Source organism: Gossypium hirsutum, chromosome A13 (assembly GCF_007990345.1).
Source record: "Gossypium hirsutum isolate 1008001.06 chromosome A13, Gossypium_hirsutum_v2.1, whole genome shotgun sequence".
Taxonomy (NCBI): domain Eukaryota; kingdom Viridiplantae; phylum Streptophyta; class Magnoliopsida; order Malvales; family Malvaceae; genus Gossypium; species Gossypium hirsutum.
Window position 1 is genome coordinate 14,898,592 of NC_053436.1, and position 24,240 is coordinate 14,922,831.

General features: G+C 30.6%; 2 protein-coding genes and 1 long non-coding RNA gene across 6 annotated transcripts; all 3 read right to left on the bottom strand.

Moving 5' to 3' along the window:
• Positions 1-8,828: 8,828 nt before the first annotated feature.
• Positions 8,829-13,139, bottom strand: LOC107894006 (calcium-dependent protein kinase 4). 4 transcript variants are annotated; one of them, XM_016819181.2, is made up of 9 exons: positions 12,948-13,139; positions 11,932-12,572; positions 11,557-11,700; positions 11,314-11,466; positions 11,109-11,224; positions 10,677-10,844; positions 10,070-10,294; positions 9,640-9,788; positions 8,829-9,143 (listed from the first exon to the last, which is right to left on the bottom strand). In XM_016819181.2, the coding sequence occupies exons 2-8, from the start codon at positions 12,464-12,466 to the stop codon at positions 9,666-9,668; spliced, it is 1,464 nt and encodes a 487-aa protein (XP_016674670.1). In that variant the 5' UTR covers positions 12,467-12,572; positions 12,948-13,139; the 3' UTR covers positions 8,829-9,143; positions 9,640-9,665. The 4 variants fall into 4 exon arrangements, with proteins under 4 accessions (XP_016674670.1, XP_016674667.1, XP_016674668.1 ...); XM_016819178.2 differs by having other exon boundaries at positions 11,932-12,617; positions 12,948-13,137; XM_016819179.2 differs by having other exon boundaries at positions 12,833-13,109.
• Positions 13,140-17,860: 4,721 nt separating this feature from the next.
• On the bottom strand, positions 17,861-19,613 carry LOC107894005 (uncharacterized). Its single transcript, XM_016819175.2, has 4 exons — positions 19,397-19,613; positions 18,763-19,010; positions 18,374-18,587; positions 17,861-18,266 (listed from the first exon to the last, which is right to left on the bottom strand). Exons 1-4 carry the CDS (start codon positions 19,553-19,555, stop codon positions 18,135-18,137), a joined length of 753 nt encoding a protein of 250 aa, XP_016674664.1. The 5' UTR covers positions 19,556-19,613; the 3' UTR covers positions 17,861-18,134.
• Positions 19,614-22,783: 3,170 nt separating this feature from the next.
• Positions 22,784-23,666, bottom strand: LOC107894921 (uncharacterized). The gene is made up of 2 exons (XR_001683319.2): positions 23,523-23,666; positions 22,784-23,204 (listed from the first exon to the last, which is right to left on the bottom strand). It is a non-coding gene; the product is annotated as an uncharacterized lncRNA (long non-coding RNA).
• Positions 23,667-24,240: the final 574 nt, after the last annotated feature.

Sequence of the window (24,240 nt, forward strand, 5' to 3'; positions counted from 1 at the left end):
TCTTTAAAATTTCATCCACGCAAGCCCTGTCCAAAAATTTAGAATTTGGGAAAATTTCTCTCCAAGACCTTCTAATTCATAATATAAAGCAATTTCATACAAATTGCTTCTAGAATCCAAGTTTTATAATTTATTCAATTTAGTCCCTAATTTCCAATTGGACACCTTATACTTAGAATTTCTTCATAAAACTTTAACACATGCATATACTCATATTCTAGGCCTCATAATAATCATAAAATAAATATTTTGATGTCATATTTGTGGTCCCGAAACCACTATTCTGACTAGGCCCTATTTCGAGATGTTACAGTATTCGCAAGTATACAGGTCTAGTTATACTATAGTTACAGTGAAGTAGGTGAGTACTCTGAGGATCTTATCCAAGAAATGTGAGTGCTAGATCAATTTTAGCTTAAACACCAAAAGATCTAATTAGTATTTTAGTTTAGCTATAGTACGAAGGTAAAATAAAAGAAGTTCCTAAGGTTTTTATAATAATAAAAATAATATAATATAAAGAACTAAAAGTCAAGAGATTGAAGAATGAAAATAATCAAATCTAATTCTGGGTGATTAGCTCACTTCAGTAATCCTCCTCAACTGTCACTTCGGGTTCCTCGTCAATCAACTAGTCGCTATCCAAGCAGGATCTTCCGATCTTATCATAGGTCAGTTGACGTTCCCGAGCTTTAAGTTTGATTGTGCGAACCAAAATGCCCCTGTCTCATGTTTAATTTCCGTCTAGTATCAATGTCGTGACATACAAGGACCTATGTCACGACATAGTAGTCAGTGTACTCCTCTTAAGCTATCTTCAGGGGTATGTCGCAACACCCATAGGCTATGTTGCGACATCAAAGACAATTTCATGATTTCTTCATTCTGCTCCCTATGTTGCAACATCAGACCTTTCGTGTTACAATGTAATGACCAGTATTGATTTGGTACGGCTTCTAATGGTCTCCTACACATTTATAAAGTTCATTAGCTTACCCTTACGTTTCATTTGGCCCTTAAGGTCAATAAAAGACTCAATTTGCACGTTTTATTAACTTAATGGGAACTTAAGAAAACATTATTAAAACTTAATAAAAACACTTGTCTTCAAGCTCCTAAAGTGCGGAAACTAGTTTAATATGCTATACCGATTTGCGGCGGATCACCACACGGTCGTGTGACCCCTATCTTCATGCTTTTCCTATCTTTTAAATTTATTTCAAATTGATCCAAAATTATTTCTTGTTTAATTTTAACCTTTTGTAAGCTCGATATTAATTCATAATTGATTGAAACACATGTTAATTTAATTAATTTTGATTTTTTATATTTAATTGAGATTTAAAAATTATAATTCGTTTGTAATTGTTTGATATTTAGTTGTAGCATCCTATTGTCCGGGTCAGACGACCGAACTAGGTGAAGGGTGTTACAGAAGGTATGCTCTAAGAATCCTTTGGCAGATAGTTGAAAAGCTACCATAAGGATTCATGATGGGAAGCCGACAAATAGCCAAATTAGTTTTAGGTCAACAAATACCCCAAGTAAAGGGAACGTGAAATGAATGAAGGATAGGAGTGAAGTAGTTAAGATATGGTTGGTGGAGAGTCTGATTAGAGGAAGATTTTATAGTGAGTCAGACAGCTCAAAGGACCAGGTGGAGTCTACCACCCCGATGTAAAACATTCGCGATGAGAGAATAGAAAGTATTTATGTTTAAATTATTTTACATATGTTACCCTCGTGCGATAGGGTTAATTTATGGTGTAGTATAGGAACTCACTAAGTTCAATCGAGCTAATGAAGTTGATTTATGTTTGCAGGACTTGTAAGGATAATCTTGATTTGCGAAGAGGACCAAGGCAGATGGAATGGAAGTCAAAGATCGTCGAAAGTTGTTGGAAAAAGGGGTTTAGAAAATGCAGCAGAAAATAAATTTAAAGAAAAACCAAAGTTTTAAATTTTTTTTCAAAACTAGATCTCAGTTGTGATATCTAAAGTAATAAACACTTGATCAAAATTGTACCTTTTCGATTCGTCTAGAATGAGCACTACAACCGAGTATTCTTCTCCGCTATCCTCAAGCTCACTTCTGTCGAGTGTGGGTTCGGTTCAAATCAGAAATTTTTTCACAAAAATTACCAATGGGGTAATTTTATAATTTCTCTAAACTTTTGGGTCAAGTTATAAATTAGAAAAATATCTCTAGAAATTTTCTAGAATAATATCCTTAAAGAATTTTCTCTCTACAACTTTCTCTTGAATTCAAGTGTGTGTAAATAATAACCCAAGGCTCTCTTTATATAGGGAGAGTTTAGAGAGTTCAACTATGATTAAACTTAAACACTTTAATATTAAATTAATATAATATTTATCAAGATAAATATTAGATTAAATTTAATATTAAATCTTATTAAAATAACAGAATTTTTATTTATTAAAATAACAGAATTTTTATCTCGTAGATAAACATTAAATTAAATTTAATATTAAAATAACCACTTTAATATTAAATTAAAAATAATATTTAGATAAGTATTAAATTAAATTTAATATTAAACTATTAAAATATTATTATTTTTGGAATAATTAATCTAAAATCAAATTCTCTAGTAGAATTCCAGTAGGAATGTAACTCGTCCACTGCTCAACCACTGACGACCAATCGTCGTTGGTCACCGGGACACCTTCGTCGCAGCTACCAGCACCGCCGTGTGCGGTGCTGCAGGTGCAACACCTTTACGGCACCCCGAGCGAGTTCAATCTAAGTCAATGACGACCCGACCAGTTCGATCTAGCCACCAGTTGGACTATCGGCCCGGTTTCACATACTAGGCCTGGTTTGACCAGTTTTTGAGTCTTGGTCTCGATTTTGGGCTCCCGAGCCCAATTTAAGATCTTAGGTCCAATTTTCAAGTCCAATTACCCATTGGGCCAATTGACTGACTTGAAAATTAATTTTAAAAAGTATCATATTAATTTTAATTAATTTGACTAATTTTTTTACTTGATCAAAATTATTTTTTTTTAAAAATCACTTAGATTTTCCAAATTAATTTTTCAAGAAAATTATTTAATCAAATTCTCTAATTGAACAATTCTCACGACCACCTAATTTAATTCCACATTGAATAAACTGACTCAATTAAATTATTCCCAAAGTCGTAGAATTTGCTTCTGATTCAAATGTTTCCTGATCGAACTTTTGTTGAGCTAGCGGAGGAACCAATCGGACATGTACAATTAGACTCTAGTGATTGCAATTATGTCTAGAAGCATTGTTTCGATAATTCATAATTGCTTAATCATGGAATTAGTCCACAAGAAGTACCATGATTGAAAAATCCTTATTATATACTCTTTACGAAAGCAATTCATCCAACTACTTTGTCCAATAACCTCGTCATGTGTGTGTTACCCTCATATGATATCTTTAATTCCTTTGAGTTAAGTTTGTTCATCCAATGCAATCCTATTTTATCTCATTGTCACTATTGTGTCTTCCTATTGATTAATATGATCACTGCCAACAAATGACTGTGATAAATTACTCATTTGAGAACTAGTAACCCGTGGCCATGTTCCATATTTATCAATCCAGGTAATGCCAATGAGAGAATATCATTAACTCTTTAATTGAGCTATGAATTTCATTTTTGCTAGTAAAGTCATGCCATACACAAGTCATGTACCCAATATATCGGCTTTGGTCTCGATGATCTTTAGAGCATAAGCCTTCACTTATATCAAAGTACATGAGTTGCATACGCATGGTCAATGACTAACTCAGGATTTAGGCAAATCACACCATAAACGTCACAAGTGAATTAATTCACAAACTTATTAAAAATTAATTCATCTTGGGTCCAGTCCAATGTATCATTCTACCAATGAATACATCTGTCTCTACTAGTAGATTCAACTGCTCCGATAGCCAAGACTAGCCATCTCCCTAATTAGAATTGTAAACGACATAATAATCCTTCTCAGTATTTGAATCAAATGCTCACTTTGATTATTTTACGGGATTATGGACTCATTTAGGTTATCTACTAAAGTAAGTTGTCTTTCTCACAATGTAAACATTCTTTACAATGCCACTTATCTTCAGTTTGAACTTTAGACAATTAATGAGCTAATATTTGCTTGTCACAATTTTGCTATGCATGCAAAATATAAAAGACAAAAAATAAAAAAGACATAATAGTGAAATGTGAAATTAACTTTATTTATTTATCGTTCAAATAAATAGAAAACAGTTACATGTTTACTACAATATGGGCACATTTCCCAACAGAAGTTAGAGTCATGCGCATAAGAAGGGGTATCATTGGAGGCATTGCCTTAGAATAAATCATGGTGTAACTAGACGTTATTCATAGAGTCTGGATTCTGAACTAGTTAGCCCTTAGTCAAACTTTAAAGGACTTAATGTAAACCAACAAACTATCTAGAGATAGGAATTGAAGAACCAAACATTTAGCAGTTAAGGCTCTGAGTTGTAAGAATAATAATTATTATTGATTATTAGATTATTGTACCTTAGTCTATTTATGCAACTAAGTTAGCCAAATTAAGTATAGGTTCATTTGTGATACTCCATACCTGAATCAGATGGAGGGGTCAGGCGTGGGGTGTTACAATATAATATTAGCATTAACAAACTTACACTAATTAAACATGTATAACTATATGCATTAAACATGTATAACTATATGCATATATCTACCATACAATATACTTATAACTTGAAATTACCAAATTTTACATATTCAATATAAACATGTTAAATGTACAAAACTAACCACAGTTCATTCCACTTCAATACAATCTATACGGACAATTCATTATACTTATAATAACAACTTTTCAAACATACCAATATCAAAATGTCCCCTTATCAGTCATATTTTCAATTTACCACTTCTAAAATCACCTAATTTATTCGTTCCTGGAGTCTTTTGACTCATTTGAATCTGTTCCAACCCCCAAGGTTCTGTTTTGTTTGATTCACATACTCTATCATATGATTACAACATTTCATTGCATTTAATCACAGAACACATTAATATAATCCTATTAACCTAACTCAGATTTTCAAGAAAGACATTCGGATTAGTCAATCTGCATCTCAAACTAGCACCGTAGTGTATCATCGGCTAACCTGAAGAATAAACATGTACATTTAATAGAGTAATCAATTTTGTAATATCATGTTGTAGTTCAATTGACACCTCCATGATTTTCAATTCATCATCAAATCATCAATTCATCATGTAATATAACATAATTCAACCCAATTTCAAGTAAATTTCATACTTTCATCAAATTACACTATTTCCAATTCTATTCAATTTAGTCATTTACCTCGATACTTAGGCATATTCCTACCAATTCAATCCAACTACTTTCTCACAACTTACCTCTATATATTAGCATATAACACAATATAAATATGCAACAATAAAAGTGGATTGAATTATAGAAATACAAACTGGAAACTCCGAACTATTCATCGACAACTTTAGCTTTTCCTTTCCCTTTTAAGAAATCCAGGTCGACATTACCTACGGATTAACATAAACATACAAAATCATCAATATTCAACCAATTTCATGGTTTCACCAAGTTATACTATTTTCAATTTTTATTTAGTTTAGTACTCTTTCTCAATAATCATTCACAAATATACCAATACGATTCGATCAGTCATAATCATCTATCCATTCATTAAATATCTCAAATTGCAATTCATCATATTCAATTTATCAATCAATTTATCATTTTTTACGATTTAGTTTATTTATCGCATTTTGTACCAAATTGTAAACAATTCAAATTACTATCACATGTGCACAAATTCATAATTCAAATATACAACAATTTACATATAAACATACTATATAAACCTATCTAATCAAAAAAAACCAAATCTTCAAGTTCAATTTTATTTTTCAAATGCCCCTAAAATTTTACATTTTATTCAATTTAGTTCCTAAAATCGAATTTGTCATACCTTTCAAATTTGGGCTTTAATTTTGAAACCAATATCAATAACATCCTATTATAAATGTATTATCTATAATTATAGAAATTTCATATCAATTTCAAAATTTAAACACTTTAGTCTCTATGTTCAAAAACTAGCAATTAAGCTTTTACAAACTAGTATTTTTCATAGATAAGTTTAAAATCTAACAAATTAACACTAATTTCATCAAGAATTCATCAATTTTAACTTTTAAAAGCTTTAAAAGTTTTACAAATTGGTATATCGGTTAGCTAAATCAAGTTCCCGAGATCTCAAAAACATAAAAATTACAAGAAACAAACTTGAAATGACTTACCAATTAAAAAACTAAAGCTTAAAAACCTCAAACCCTTATTTTCTTTCCCTTATGCCGTGAGGAAGATGAAGAAACAAGAAAATACTTTCATTTCTTTTTAATTTGGCTTATATGTTTTAATTATTTATTAATTAATTACAATTAAATTAACTAATTAACAATTAGCTAATTTTAACCTTAATTAGTCAATTTGGTGATGATACCTCATCTCCACTACCGTTTGTCATAAATAAAAGGGTTCAATTGCTCAATTGGTTCTTTAATTAATTAAAATTTCATAGCGATTAACTTTTACCATTTTTACTATTTGGTTCTTATACTTTAATTAACTATCCAATTAACAAAATTAAGAGACCAAACTTCAATTAAAATTTATACTGACCTCATAAATATTAAAAAATAATATTTATTTGCTCAAACATCGAAAATAGAGTTCTAAAATCGTTGTTTCTAGCACCACTGAAAAATTGGCATTTATAACTTAAATTAAATTTAATTTATTCGGTTACTCCACTATTAACATTACCACCCACCTTGACCTGATATAATTCCTATTTTAGATCTTAATTCATTTTTTAATTAAAAAACTATTGCGATTAAAATTTACAATTTAATCCCTATACCCGAATTAATTATCATTTCAACAAAATTTCTAGACAAAAATTTAATATATTACTATATTTTTAAGATTACGAAAATAAGATTCTGAAACCACATTTTTTAATACTATTAAAAACTGAGTTATTACACCCTTGCAATTACTTCAAAAATTTCTACAAGTCACTTAATCTAGTTAAGAATTTTTATTTTTACCATAATTCATGAATTAATGTTATTAAAGTTGTCATTAGTTTGTTGGGCAATATTATGTTTTTATTATGTTTAGCGATTGTTAGAAAATATTTTAATAATCAATATTATGTTATTGTTGTTATAATTGTTGAATATATATTATACGTTTTGTATAAAGAAATTGTATTATAGTTTTTTATTGTCATTGTAATAAATTAGTTTTAATTTTGTTAATTATATTAATAAAATTTGTTGAAATCATTAGTATCTTATTATTACATTTGTTGAATATTTATTATTAGGGTTAAATATAAAATTAATATCTAAATTTATCTATTTCTTTTAGATTGATATTTAAGGATTTTTTTGTCCCAAATTCATACGGAACCTTGTTTTCATCAACCATATTAATAACAAAGCCTAACACTGGTCAGTATAGGACAGATGATAGTATCTCACAGTGATATGGGTCATTAGTGACATCATGATGTCATTATTTTCCTTTTCTTTCCTTTTCTATTTTTTTTCCTTCCCTTTTTCTTTTTTCTTCTCTTCCCCCAGTTCCTCTTTTTCTTGCCTCATCGCCGTCGCTGTTGATATGAACTGCCACTTTTCGGTATGAGCAACCGCTCTCAAACTTTCAAACAAATTTCAATCTTAATTGCAACCTTCAAACAGATTTGGGTTTCCTTGAAAGGAAGAGTATTTCTTTGAATTTGGGTTTTTCTTTTTTCTTTTTTTACAATTACAATCTGAATTACTACAAATTTCAAACAAAATCAAAAATTATAATGACTTTGGTGATGAAGATGAGAAGTTTTTTATCTGGGTTTGCTTAAATTTTTAAATGCTCAACTTGATTTAATGATGAAGAACAAAAAGAAGATTTGGGTTTCTTTGAAAGGAAGAGTATTTCTTTAAATTTGGGTATTTTTTCTTTTCTTTTTTTACAATTACAATCTGTAGTGACTTTGATGATGAAGATGAAAAGATTTTTATCTAGGTTTGATTAAACGATTCTTTTCTTCAAATCGACTGCTTTTATCTGAAACTTAAGCTGTTGGAAAATCTGAGTATTTTGCATTTGTTGGAAAATATTTTCTTTTTCTTTTTTTTCTATTTACACTTGACATAGACAGTTCATCATTTCGCAGAGAGAAAGTTAAGAGGGAAAAATAAAACTGATATGAAATTTCAAAAATCAACCAAACACCCTTCATTTTCATTTTGTTTTCTAGTTCTTACAAACAGAAAAAAATTTATTTACTCAGAAATTGAAAAAAGAGAAAAAAGAAATTAAACTTGTTAACTAAAAAAGAAGATGAACCCAAGACTCGAAACATAAAATAGAGATAAACCCAGAACTTAGAAACAATGTAAATAAAAGTAAAATTAAAAAAAAGTGGAAAAAATAAAAATAAATTAATTATAGGACAAAAAAGTTTTGGAGAGAAAAGTCAAATGAAAAAAATTTTATGAGAGAAATAAACAAATTCAGGTATTAATTTTATATTTAACCCTTATTATTATTACATTTGTTGAATATGTTGTAGGTATGGTATAAAAGAGTTCATTATTTTTTATTTTCATTGTAACAAGTTAATGTTAATTTTTTTAGATTCTTTATCATTAAAGATTGTTAAAATCATTTAGAATTATGTTAATATTCAAAATCTTAATGTTTGAATATGATAAAATCAATCCATTTGAATGAAAATATAATTTCAACTAATGGGAACACTATGCTTCCTTGGAAAGGAAGATTTTGAGAAAAGCATGCAAATGCCTAAAAAGGGTACTGGTAATTTAACTGCAACACTACGTATTCATAGAGTCTTTTAAAAGCTTATGATTTAGCCATATAGCATTATAAACCAATAGCATCCCACTAAACAAAGAACATTCCATAACCATTTCTTCAGTGACATTCTGGGGTGGCATAGGAAGAACCGAAACCAGAAAGCTTTGTTGTGGATATTCCATCTTCCGGATTTGCTGTACAATCTGCCATGGCATCATATAATTAGAACATTAGAAATGGTCTAATTGCTAGTCTTTCAGTATCGAAAAACAGTGATGCTTAAGCTATATCTAAATCCCTCTATCGATGATGCAACACTGATTCTTTGGAGTTTTTCTATTCGTTATCATTTCCATACAAATTAGATGCAGAACCGGCGATGGTTCATTGGTTGTGCATTGAAATTATCAAGTTTTCTAATGCTTTCTCGATTTTTCAGAGAAACTTATAAAGTATCACAGTAGTTCTAAGCCATTTGAATGAGTAAATTAGATGGCGGTGAATCCACTGCATGAGTTTTTACGATTACACCATTGCAGACCGTTTGAATTTTCGGGTTAAAAGCAAGTCAGAAAGTTCATTTCATCCACCTTATAACCAAAACAAGCTAGACTAGAAGTGATCTATTTTACTTGTGCTTGAACTATCCCAGAAGATATTTGGGACATGAAAGAGCATATAATGACAGTTGAAGAACACCTGTACAAGATGCGCATGACTGGAAATTATAGAGCAGCCGGCACATCTCTCATGCTCATATTCAAACTGTTTCTCATGGTCCGTCTACCGACTCCTGCATTGCCTTTTTGCATCATGGCAACAAATTCACCATAGTCGATTCTTCCGTCCTGAAATAAAGCAAATGTTGCAAAACAGTTAGAAACTTAATCAACAAACGAACCAAAAGCAAAATAATATTCAAACGAGAACTTGCTTGCCAATACCCCACTGCTTTGTCCAATGTAAATTGACAAGGTCTCATTGATGTAAAATCATACACGAAATTCAAGAACTGTAAACAGTGAGACGGTGAAGTACTCAAAAACTCTACATTATCTTTTAGTAGGAACATGCTCAACCATATAAGAAAACCATAAAGATCCGAACATCAAGGTAAAAAATGACTTACATTATCTTGATCGACTTCTCGGATTATATCCTCAAGTAAAACATCGGTCATGTTATGTTCAGTACAAGCTTGCTGAAGCTCATCAACCGTAATATAGCCACTATTATCCTTATCAAAATATCGGAATGCTGCAACGAGATGTTCCTCGCGTTCTAGTTTATTGAGGTGAACGGTTGCAGCTATAAATTCACCATAATCAATGGTCCCGCTATTGTCGACATCAGCCTGAGAACAGATAAAATATAAATTAGATGATTGGTTTGCAAACTTGCAATTAACATTTACCACATGAATATAACATAATAAGCACAACGGCTACATCATTAAGCAAAAATTTATCTGCAAACGCAAGTGAAGGCAAACATTGAAATTTATAATTATTCATATTACAGTCGGACAAATAAGGCTACTCCATGCTTCTCTGTTAAAATTGAATCTCGAGGGGATGCAAATGCTGCATCCCTCACCAATTAATGAAAACATATAAGCAGGCATTTAAACCAAAGGAGCGAGCAACAATACACCATTCACCAAGGAAGAAGAAATGTACAAACGGAACTAGAAAACGAAACAAATATTTAGATATCTGCTCCGGAAACAAACTTACGGCATCCATAAGGTCCCGTATCTCTGTATCCTTCAAGGTGGAACCATAACTTCGCAAACCAGCTTTGAGTTCATCAAATGTGATTGCACCACTGTTATCAGTATCCATAGCCGTAAACATTTCTCGCAAGCCAGCAATCTCCTCCTCGGAGAGGCTTTCAGCTATTACCTGAAAACACAAAAGGATCAGGCCAACATGAACTTCTGTAGTTATTAAGACTGAACTCTAAACATAGTAAGTACAAGGAGCATCCAGACAGAGACATAAAAATACTTTAGCAAAAAATAGTGATGTAACGGCTTGATTCTGCTGTATTGACGGGGTAATACCCCTTCAATGATTCGAAGACGACATCGTCTGATTTATTACACATGATCCTATTTACAAGTATAGTTTCTTCCTAATATTACATGCAAATCTTGAGAATCTTACCCGTAAAGCCATCTTCTTTAATTTATTCATTGCTGAGAATTGTTTGAGGCGAGAAAGTACTGCTGGGTCCAGTGCCTTATCCGGGGCAACCCCATTTTCACAAATCCAAGGATGACCTAAACAATTTGAAAAGAAATGATGACACAATTTTATCTTCATTAACATCAAACAGATAGTAACCGAGAGTTAATATCAGATCACATACATAATACTTCATGAGCAGTCAGCCGTTCTGACGGTTGAGAGCATAGCATCTTCTGGATTAGATCCTTTGCGCTATCAGATATTAGGGGCCACGGGTCGGAGTCGAAGTCAACATATCCTTTCAACACAGCATCAAATATTCCTTGTTGTGTTTCTAAACAACAGAGGATGGTTTGTAAGTATATTATACATAGATTTACTTGAGAATCCATCCCAATGCAGAACCAAAAGTATCGAAAAATACCTGCCCAAAACGGTGGCACGCCAGTTAGCAATATATAGAGTATAACTCCAGCAGTCCATACATCTGCTTCTGGTCCATAACATTTGAGGAGTACTTCAGGAGCAACATAATATGGGCTTCCAACAACATCAGTAAAGACTTCGCCTAAAATAGTAAACCACACATTATGTTAAACGACTTGAATTTCAAAATGACATTGGTTTCATTATAAACTAAAGGGCTGAAATTAACTCAATAAAGAAACAAATGTTAGCTCTTCAACTATTACAATCGTGTTCTTCCCGGTAACCATCAATTGGCTTTAAGGTAGCATGCATTGAGTTTCAATGTTAGAGGTTAACAATCAGTAAAAGTTAAGAACATTCGAGTGGTTACCGGGTTTAAAGAACACCGAGAGCCCAAAATCGATGGCCTTGAGTGAGAAATCATCATCCTTGTTAACCAACAAGAAATTCTCAGGCTTCAAATCTCTATGCATAACCCCAAGTGAATGGCAAGCCTCAACAACACCAACAATGATCTTAGTCAACTCAGCTGCCTTCCTCTCGGTGTAATGCCCCCTCTGGATAATTCTATCAAACAGTTCGCCTCCGGAGCAAAGCTCCATCACGATATGCACAAATAAAGGATCCTCGTACGCGCCTTTGATCGTCACGATATTCTTATGACCAGCCAAATGGTGCATAATTTGGATCTCCCTCCTAACATCCTCCACATCCTCCTTGCAAATCAACTTCCTTTTCGATATGGACTTACAAGCATATTCAATCCCAGTCGAAATCTCGGTACATAAGTAAGTAACCCCAAACTGTCCCTGTCCTAATTTACGGCCTAAAGTGTAAAGCTCAAGGATATTAGGGGTCTTATGACCTAAAACATAATAAGCTTGGTGATCAATGGCTCTTCTCATGGTGTTAGCTGTCTTTGTGGGGCTAATGGGTGGAGCCAAATTGGTATAATCAGAGTTGGAACAAGTTTTTTTGTAGCCCTCAAATTGATTCCCCTTGAAAGATCCACTGCATGTATTGCCCGTCAAACAATCAATGTTCTCAAATATAAAACTGAAAAGAAAAGAAAAAGTAAATATTCAATCACCCAAATTTAGAAACTTCAAAAAAAATCACAAAAATTCATGCGGATACCAGAAATCTAAACAAAACCCATAAACATACATAAACAATATCAAGCCATAGCTATCAAAGAAACTAAGCCAAGTCCAAAACCCAGCAAAAACAATAAATTTTCATATAAAAAAAAGTAGAGAAGATCAAAGTACCAGTTTCAAATGAAAATTGAAGAAAGGCAAAAAGAAAAGGGAGAGAAACAAAGAAGAAAATGGCTAAAGTGGATAAATATATTTAAATACTAAAACCATATCCATAAGAACTGACAATTAGTGGGTTTCTTATTCTGTATTTTTGCTCTTAATTTTTGAGATGTAGTTGCTTAGAAACATCGGATACTAAGTGCTTAATCAGCTAACTCTTTCTCCCTTCTTTTACTCTTTTTTTTTTTTTTGAAAAAGAACTGAACTTTTCTTTTTCTTACAAACATTCATGGTTTATTTCATAAAGCTTTGTAATAAAAAAAAACCCATTTTTGTTTTCTTTTGTTGTTTTTACTACTTCAAAGTTTTCTGGGGTTAATAGCACATTATATCCTCGAACTATGACCTCGATTTTAAATAAATCCAAATTTAATAAAGTTCTAATTTAGAGCTTAAAGTATTAGTGTTGTATCAATTTGGCTTTTCTATTAATTTAGTCATTAGTTGAGGCATTAATTTCCTATTCGGATCAATTTTAGAGGACGCCAGTTAACAGATGAGATAAAATATAAATTTTTGTTAAGGGGATGAAGTTAGAAATTTTTTGTTAAGGGATGAGATAAAATATAAATTATTCAAGACAAGGCTAGAAATTTTATACTAAAAGGGTTAAATTAAATATTAATTTCCGAGAGGGGCCAAGGCCTTTACCTGGTCCCATTAAATTTGTCCTTGATTATAAATATATGTATATCTATGGTATGAATAATTTAAATCTAACATGTTAAAAGAATAGATAGTGTCACTAAAATTTAATAGAAAGACATTTTCCTTTTCTTTTATAATGTGAGATTTAAACAAGTCATGATATTTTGAAGAATCAATTAGGACATTTTGAAGTTTAAAATTAATTTAAAATTTAAACAATAATTTGAGGGCTTTTTGTACATTAGTTCTGAATTTTGATAACTTTTCTCAAATTGGTCCATGAATTTGGATTCAATTCAAGAGTGATGATGTGATATTATGAGATTATGTCATATCATCATTTAAAATTTTAAAATATATAATCTAAAAAATAAAATATATATATTAAAATTATAAAGAAATTTTCAAATTTTCAAATTTTATAAAAATTTTCAAGTATGTGGTACAATCTCAAACTAGTACATCATCATACATTAGCAAAATCCAAATTCAAAAATTAATTTATGAAAAGCTGTCAAATTCCGAGATTAATGCGTACCAAAATATAATATCCAAGGACTAAAATAGACAAAAGTACCAAATTTAGGGACTAAATATTACTTATTCCAATTTAAAAAGCATGTGCTATAAAAATTTCAAGTGGTGGCGGTAAAGGGTAAAAAGAAACCAGCATTCAAAGGTTTGACCTTTGTCCAAGTTTGATTGAAAATCACCGCAACGCTGGAGTTCTTAGTTATATGATTGGTACGTGACATTCACGCGCGAGTAAAAGTTGACTGGGTCTACGACATGTCTTTAGGTTGTTTTGGTCAAAATCTTACAGCACAATTTATGAAAGAGAAAAACAAAATCTAATTTTGGACTCTGTCTTAAACAGTTAAACGTCTCAAGCACCTTTATTTTGAATGAATAGTCTTTTATTCCATCCTTTGATTCTTCTGAAATGTCAAAATTTTATTTTGGTCCCTTTATTATGACTAAATTTAAATTTTAATCTCTAAACTTTAGAGTTATTCATGGTTAGCCGGGTTTAACTGAGCCCGTGTATAATATATGGTAGCCAAAACCATTCTAGTACTGATCATATCGTTCTGATCTTGAGTCGGGTATCAAGTAGTTTACATTTTTTATCTATTTAAAAATAAATAAATTTTTTATCTTAACTATTTGTACTTTTTTATAATTATATTTAAAATAATATATATAAATTATATTTTAAAATAAAAATATTTAGTTAAAGTTATTCAATTTAATTAAGGATTTTAAAAATTATATTTGTATTAATATAAAAAAAATTATATTTGTATATAAAGTTTTATATATGTAATTTAAGTATATTTGCATAATATATAATATAAAATTATTTTAAAAAATGTCAATAAATCCAAAACAGTACATCAAAATACATCGATATCGATATGTACTATTACCGAAACAAAAACAGAATGTCTATTGAGATAATATTGGCTACTTTAATTTATTATCTTTATCATGCATAAGCGCTTGATCAACCCGTAATATAAGCCTCGAATTTTGACCAATGTCATTTATTTAACTCAAGCTTATTTAAATATGCTCATATTATTATTTTTAAAAAATGTTATTTTTATTTTATATTTAGAGATTTTATATTTTTCCTTTTACTACTTGTATATATATATTATTTTATTAAATTTCTAAAACATAAATAACTTCTTTTTTTTTTTTGCCAAGCTTAGATCAGACTTGAATGTTGGAACCCAAGTACGGATTTTATTTTAAATTGGCTTAATTTTTTGTCCAAACTCATTGTTTAGAGTAAAATTTTCATCCAACCCCTTCAAAAAAATTGCACAAGCTTTCAATTTAGACCAGTATTTAGACTAACTAATGACACTATAAAGTAACGGATCAAATTATGTCAAAATTTAGAATATAAATACTAAACCCCCACTTTGAATGTAATAAAATGACCAAAACCATAATTTGACCAAAACAAAACTACGAATGAATGAAGTTTTGACCATTTTTGTTATTCATTGACTTTGCATACCCCAATCAGGAACACAAAGAAGACTGAGGATTCGAATGGCAAATTTTCAGTTTTCAACGGATCCCCCCAAAAGTCTATGGATAGAACCTTTTTTTTAATATTTTCTATTATTTTATTTTCAAATTTCCATTAGCAGGCAAGAAGATCCAAACCCTTTATTTTCCGTTAGTGTTTTTAGTTTTTTTCCCCTTAAGGCTGACTCCCTTTAGGCGGAGCTTAAGTTTATAATTTTCAATTTTAGGTTGTCTGTTTATAAAATAATAAAAATACTTTTATATTAAAATTTATATATTTTATAATTAAATTTGAATAAAACTTTTAACAATAAAACAAATCATTTGAACAATTTTTTTAAAAAGCCTAAGTTTTAGTTGAACCCGATTTAGCATATGATCACCTCTAATCAAAGCTAAGATATGAGTATAGACAAACATGTTTTTATTAAGAGCAAGGAACCCGTTAATTATTCTGGGCAAAAAGTTTATATTAATTTTTTAAAGAAAAATTCACATCACCATTTTAATCAGAATAGTTAACGATGTTAATTTTTTAGATTAAATCATGACATCATAAAATAAATGGATTAAATTATATCTAATTAAAATACTGAGACTAAATCTCAATTTTGAGTATAGTATGAGGACCAAAATTAAAATTTAACCAAATCGAAAGCATGAGAATGAAGTTTTGCATACCAAATTATGTTTGACTAGTTTACCCTTTTTATTTCCCTATTCATTGACTTTGAGGGACTCAATCAACAACGCAAAGAAGACCGAGGATTCAAATGGCAATTTTTCAGTTCCCAACAGGATTCCACAAAAAAAGCATATGATGTCTGATATAGAATATTTATTTATAATTTAAAATTATTTTATTTTCAGAATTCCCATAGCAGCCAAGAAGATACAAACCCTTTTTTTTTTTTTTGGCTTTTTCAGTGTTTTTAGGTACTTTAGACGGAGTGGGGGATCAAAGGGAAGATCTGCGTACATGCATTTAGCCAGAATATGCACATGATTTATTTTTGAATTTTCCTTTTCTTTGAAAAAAAAAATTGGACGGGATTCTCAGCCTCTGAAATTATCAATCATATTTTTTAAATTATTCAAATTTAAATTTATAAATTTATCTAAAAATTTATATCTATTTATTATTCAAAAATTATATGAATATTACTATCCAAATCCAAACCCAAATCCAAATTAAATACTTTTAACCATCAGATATTCGGAAAAAAAAACCAAAGTTTCCAATCATTTCAAAAATATCAAAATCTACAAAAATCCCAAAACAAATGGATAATAAATCCAAAACTAGAATTTAAATATTATTTGAATCCACAAAAATCTAGAAGAAAAAATGAGTTCAATATCCATGCGTATTTGAATCCACAATCTCAATTGCCATCCTTTTAACTCTCAATCTTAGTTTTAACAAAGAAGTTGAAAGTAACACAAATCTTTTCCCCGTGACTTGATTGACTAATTATTTTTGAATATTTAGTTAGTAACTTTTGATTTATAAAGTTATTTCTTAAAAATTAGTTAAATCGATTAAACTGTCACAATCCCGTCGCAAAATGCCGACACTATTTGCAACAAAAATTTCTGTTACAGAGTATCACGAGAAATAATATCAAAATTTTGTGATGGTAATGGTGATATTTTCATCAGAAGTCCGTCACTAAAGTCTGTCACCGTAAATAGTTGAGTTCTAAATGTTGCTTTTGTCGTGAATTTGTCACTAGTCTGTCAAGCTATAAATTTCAAATACAGGTGAGAGCAAACCCCCATCAGCAATATTGGCATGAAGAATGAATTTCAAATATGCTTTAAGCCTGATCATTTCAACAATATAAGATTAAGGCCTAGTTTAGGAATTCTTCTCAAAAGTACTTCTGAGAAAAAAAATAAAACACTTTTGGGAGAAGCTAAAATTATCAGTTTCTGGAAAGAATGCTTTTGGGCTAATTTTGGCTTAGGAGAAGCACTTTTTCTCTCAAAAAGCAGTTTGTTTAGGAATGTTTTTGTCCCAAAGAACTTTTGAAAAGCATTCCTAAACTTGCCCTAAGTAGTTATGAATGATGTCCACTTTGCTTGTTGGAAGAGTCATCCAGTTTCAAAAGGTGGCAGGCATTGCCATACCAGGATGCATTTCAATCAGAACAAGATGCAATCAAACTTTAAATGCAAGTCCAGAAAGAACCAAGAAGATTTAATCCTCGAAGCAAGGGAAAGTGATAAAGCAAGAATGCTCCCTCACTTTTGGTAACACAATATTGTCAAAACTGCAGAGAAGGTAAACTATGAAATATATATATAGCATGAAATATATATTAAAGATAACTTCAACCAAATGGGCCTTTTTTTCTTAGAAAAAGTGCCCCTTGGTGCACCATGCATACACATGACCAAATGTACCTCATCTGGAAGGGTGGTGCTTTTGTTTTCTAGCACTACAGCCTAGGTGCACACCTTAACAATATTGATCATACATGTATCAGTTAGGCATTGCTACGGCTGCTGTATAATTTTAGAGGAAAACTCACGAACCTTCTCAATTTGAAAACTACAGCCCACAAGCAAAAACTACATCTGATCTGAAAACATACTTGATACCCTTGGAGACATTTCGAGCTTCATGCAGCATACATTTGTCACCATGAATGTGTAGGAGAGCCATTCCTTCAGCGGGAGCAACCTACAGAGTTAATATTACATAAATAAAGGGTATCCCATACCGAGCCATATACCTAATCCAATAGGAACTCAAAAAGACAAAAGTAACATGAAAGGGAAGAAATTTGCCTCTGCTACAATTTCGTTCCATGAATCATAGAAGACAGTTTCTCCTCCAACTAGAGGCTCTGATGCAGAATCCTTCAGGTTGCTCAAGTCACTTTTGCCTTCCGTTTCGGGACCACCGATTAAATATATTAATAAAGTATAATGGGTGCGCTTTTCCTCTCCAAGATCAACACTTCCATCAAAATGCCGTCCAAAGCGCTGGCCAACCTTATACCTGAAGTAGAATATTAATTGAATAAAGTGAAAATCAAAGTTCAGGCTTCAATATACACTACAAAGCATATTATTCAGCCTTCAATACACACATCATAACCTTTTATAGTCCAACCAAAGTTACATTTACTCAGATAAAAGTAAACATGGGTTTAATGGGGGGAAAATAAAGGTACCTGTAAAATCTAATATTGGGATTCAACCCAACCGCAACCTTCCCCCTAATCTTAATATCAGAGAATAATAGGCTAAGTCCAGACTGCCATATAGTATCAGCAAGTTTAGGATCATAAACAGATAACCGATCATTGTCTCGGTATGCTTCACCTTTAGTTGGACCAAGACTTCCTTGGTGCTCAAAACCAATTAACTCAGCAGTCTTAATAAATGCCTTTGACTCTGCAGATGTGAAGAAATTCTGCACCTGAAAGAATCAATACCATCCACGAATTTCAACAAGATCATTATCCATTGGAGAGTAACTTATATGAACCTGAATTCAAGAGAAAAAACTTTAATGCTTTATAAACATACAAATCATACTGTTAGCAAGTGTAATTTCCACATTAACCAATTACAAAAGTTTGTAATATTATGACTAATTGCACAATTAGAACAATACCCAATTAGGCAAAGTACTACAACTTTTATAATGTTTCTGGGTAACACTAGAGCTGATGGAAAGGTAATATTAAAGGGTTGTTTTTAGAATAGTCCTAGAATTTCACTACCTATATAAGGCACTAGAAAAAAGGAGATAATTTTATTTTTAAAGAAAAAAAAAGAAAGCGAAATTCAAGAGAAACGTACGGTGAAGAGATCATTGTCTTGAAGGCGGGTAATGTGGAGATCGGGTTTGGATTTAAGAGAAGGCCACTTTGCCACTGCTGTTGCTTTCTTGTTATCAGCTGATGTTATGGTTCTGCTTCTGTCCACCATTTTTCTCTTCCTTGTTCCTGCCTCCGCCATTGAAGCAGAAACTGTTCTTGACCATGTTTTCTAATGTAATACCCAATAAAATAATACTATTTGGATCTTGCCCAATCGATAATCCTATATTTAGTCCGCCATCACATGGCCCAATCTTATAAGAGATATTTCTAACTAAACACATGTTCAAAAAACCAAGGTTTTTTAGATTCGATGGGTCAAAGATCAAATCTTACCCCTTTTATTTTTATTTTTTTTAAGACTTAGATGTCATGGATACTTATTTAGTAGAATATTGTATAACATCTGGCTTCTCTAACCAAACATAAATGAAAAAGTCCCTCTTATGCATATGTAAACATGGTATAGGGTTAAATGAATTATAGCAAGTGGATCGATACCAAACGGATGTATGAAATTAAAGTCTATATATCTAGTAGATCCATATAGGAGATAATATAAAGAGGATAATTTTAGATCAAAGTAATTTGATAAATTCCTTCTAAAAGTTCATATCAAAATAGTACTAGTTGATGAGAGTTACTTCAGAAACAAAAAAAGTAAAGTCAATTTTTTTTTGTTATTCTCTCAATTTCAATAAAATGCAACTAGATCTAGTATGTATAAGTTGGCGATCATAATCTATATGGATAGAATTTATAGTGGGATCTCGAAAAACAAGTAATTTTTGCTAGGCCTTTATTCTTTTTCTTGGTTCATTAAGGTTTTTATTTGTTGAAACTTCTAGTTATCTTAGTAGGAATTTGATATCTTTATTTCCATCTCAGCAAATAGTTTTTTTTCCACAAGGAATCGTGATGTCTTTCTATAGGATCGTAGGCCTCTTTATTAGTTCCTATTTGTGGTGCACGATTTTTTGGAATGTAGGCAGTGGTTATGATTGATTCGATAGAAAAGAGGGAATACTATATATTTTTCGTTGGGGTTTTCCTAGAACAAAATTGTCGCATCTTTCTACGATTCCTTATGAAAGTTATTCAGTCCATCAGGATAGAAGTTAAAGAGGGTATTTACGCTCGTCGTGTCCTTTATATGGAAATTAGAGGCCAGTGGACCGTTCCCTTGACTCATACTGATGAGAATTTGACTTCGCGCGAAATTGAACAAAAAGCTGCTAAATTGGCCTATTTTTTACATGTACCGATTGAAGTCTTTTGAAATGTACATTTACTATCTAAATATGAGTATGCTCTTCGCTTCGGAAAAAATATTTATCAATTCACTCAGTTATAAGTTAATATCAAAATTTTTAAAAATATACCATAATTTGGTATACTTTCGTATATATTTTTTAAATTTGTTTAATTTTTTGAATATGTATTTGAAATTTTAAGTTTTTTTTTTAGAATAATTAAAGACGAAAACATGTGATATTCCCCTATTTGTCTAGGTATTATATCTTAATTTAGCCATTTCACCCAATTGTTTAAAAATTAAGTGTTAATCATAGAGATTAATTAATTTAGCCATTTCACCCAATTGTTTAAAAATTAAGTGTTAATCATAGAGATTAATTTGTGTAACAAATGTCAACCTTAAGAGCCAATGTGATAAAAAAACTCCAGCTCAAGTTGAGAAAAGTTACGAAATTTAAGGCGGATTTAGTATTAAGATTTAAGCCTCAAATGAAATGTATGGATGGAAAATATATTAAGCAACGGGGAAGATATGTTTTGTAGAAAGAAATAAATATACATGATGCATTAATGGTAAAAAGACTTCTCTGGTTTTTTTCAATTTCGAAATTGAAACAAATTGGTTCATTCAGAAAAAACAGAGTAATTTAATCTCTACCAAAAAAGTGAGCAACTAAAGATAATTAATCACGACATTAATATTTTTCATTAATTGTACTTGGTTTTGATTGATATAATAAATTTAGTCCTCAAAATTTACACATTATGTCAATTTGGTCTTAATTTAACAAATTTATCCCACAACATTTATGTAAATGTTGAGGTTGAATTTGTTAAAATTTTTAGAATTAAGGCCAAAATGACAAAATATATAAATATTAAATACTAGATTTATTATCATACTAATCAAAATTATGTGCAATTGGTGAAAGACATTAGTATCATGATTAATTTTACTTAATTGCTCACTTTTAAAATTGACAAAAAATAAATTAATCTAAAGGAATTAAGAAATTAGAGAAATCGAAGGGACTTTGATTGAAAGGAAAGTTTTAATTTATTACGTTTGGCTTTAGAGTGTAAAAAGTTATCAAATTTAAATAATAATAATAATAAACAATTAAGCTCATCCTTCTTCTGTTTTTCATTCAATTGAGCACTTAAATTTTTAAAATAAATAAAAAAGACATTTAAATTTCTTCAAAAAAAAAGCAATTAAGCCCCTATTTTTTTTCCAATTAATTGGGTACTTAAACTTTCAAAATGCATCAAAAAGATCTTTAAAATTTTTCAAAAAAAACAATTAAGCCCCTGATCTTATTAATTTTTTTTAAAAATATAAAAATAAATAATTAAATTTATTAAATTTCAATAAAAATATAAAAAAATAAAATTTATTAAAAATTAGAATTTTTTTTATAAAATTTATAAAAACCATAAAAAATTAATGTCCCCTAGTTTTTTTCAATTAAATTCATTACATGTCGCAACACAGCGTGACATGTGGCAAAAAATGATAAAAAATAAAATCAATAAAAGTTATAGAAAAATTGTAAAATGCTCCTTTTGGTACGATAATTTTTATAAAATTTTCTTTAGAAATTTATATTTCTTTACATTTAGTACTTTATAAAATTTTATAATTTTTTTATATTTCTATATTTTTATAATTTTTTACGATTGTTATAAAATTTTATATTTTTTACTATTTTTATATTTTTTCTAATTTTTAATATTTGAAATGTTTTATTAAAATTTAATAATATTTATAGCTTTTATTGATTTTAATTTTTTAAAACTTTTTTCTAATTTTTAATAAAAGTAGGGGCTTAATTGCTTCTTTTTTAAAAAATTAAAGATCTTTTTGATACATTTTAAAAGTTCAAGTACCTAATTAAGTACAAAAGAAAATAGGAATTTAATTATTTTTTTTAAATTTTAATAACTTTTTAACCCTTAAAACCATATTTAGTAGCATGACAAAGCTAGATTATTTAAGTATCAAATCAACTTCATTTGCCCCTAAACACAATTTCTTTTTCTTTTGGTCAAAATGTTTCTAATTATAAAAAAAGATGTTTGTAGTAGCCCAAACTTGACCGAGCTTGAATAAAGCAAAAGAAAATAGATAAATAAATAAATATTTATTTATTTAACAGTCCACAGTCCATTTACAGCCAAGGCCCGTTAAGCCCAAATACCTTAGACCTATTACCCTATACCAGTTACAACCTTAACCCAAATAACTTACAAACCCAAACTTAACCTACAGCAGACCCAAACCCGAAGGCCCAAATAGTAGGGGCCCAAATGACTTTCAGATAGGGTTAGAAACCCTAGCTCTCCTTCTTCTCGAGCCGCCACTGATTCTAGAAGGTTCAGGGAGGTCTGTCCAACTCCCGAATCGAGGCCACCATTCAAGGCTCTACCTCCGTAATCAGCGCCTCACCGTCACCACGAATCCTCACCACTAGACTTCAGGCCTCCATTAACGCCAGCAGCCCTTGAATCATCGAGATTCTCGCGGTCACCTGCAAGAAAAGGAAAGAAATCAAAGCAAGATTGCAGTAAATAGATTAGAACAGAGTTTGGAAAGAAATCTTTCGATTTCTTTCCAAAATAGGCAGTAAATCAAGGCTATAAAGCCTTTTCTCAAATCTGTAAAATGACACGCTAATACACAGAGAAATAGAGAAAAACACACCACAAAAAGCATTGTACACTAAACATTTGCAATAATATTTCAGAAGGTGATTATTTTCCATACTTTATTTTCTTTTCTCTTTTACGAATTTATGAATCGTTCTTGTTTTTAAAAAAACAGTAACGTTTAAAAGAAAAGAGGTTACCTGTGGAAGGACGAAGGTTTTGAACCTTTAGACACGCGTACAGTGGCGCGTGAGGCGCGTGTGCAAGCATTGCACTGTAGCCGGAGGCCAGAGCCGGGGACCTCTCTCTTCCCCTCTGCAGAGCGTTTTAGGCCTTTTTTTTAAAGACCGGTGTAAAAATGATTTTTAAGCTTAAAGTTTGGCTTATATAGCCCTTTCAAAACGGTCCCATTTTAGCTTAGTCTGATAAGCTTAAAACGACGACGTTTTAAGGCCCCAGGATCCGCGCGTTGACCCGATTACCCGGGAAGGATCCGCGTGTTTTTGAGAATTGGGTTAATTACCCAATTAGTCCCTCCACCTTTTTTATGTTTACAATTTTGTTTTGTTTTACTTATGATTTAGCCCTGATATTTTGTTTCAGTTTTAATTTAGTCCTTGTAGTAACTATTTTAAGTCCTGGATTTAAAACGATGCCGTTTAGGGACAAGGGAAAATTTCCCGATGAGTCCCTAGGGTTTTAATGGCCGTTTCAATTAGGTCTGATCTCAGTTATTTTCTTATTAAATTAGCCACTGACTTTTATTTATGTTCAATTTAGTCCCTTTTATCCCTTTTAATCTATTTATAATCTATTTATTTTTAACTTTATACATATACTATTATATTTTAATATGAATATACCTATTATATATCTTATAATTATTTACTTATATTTTATTATATTATATTACTTCAT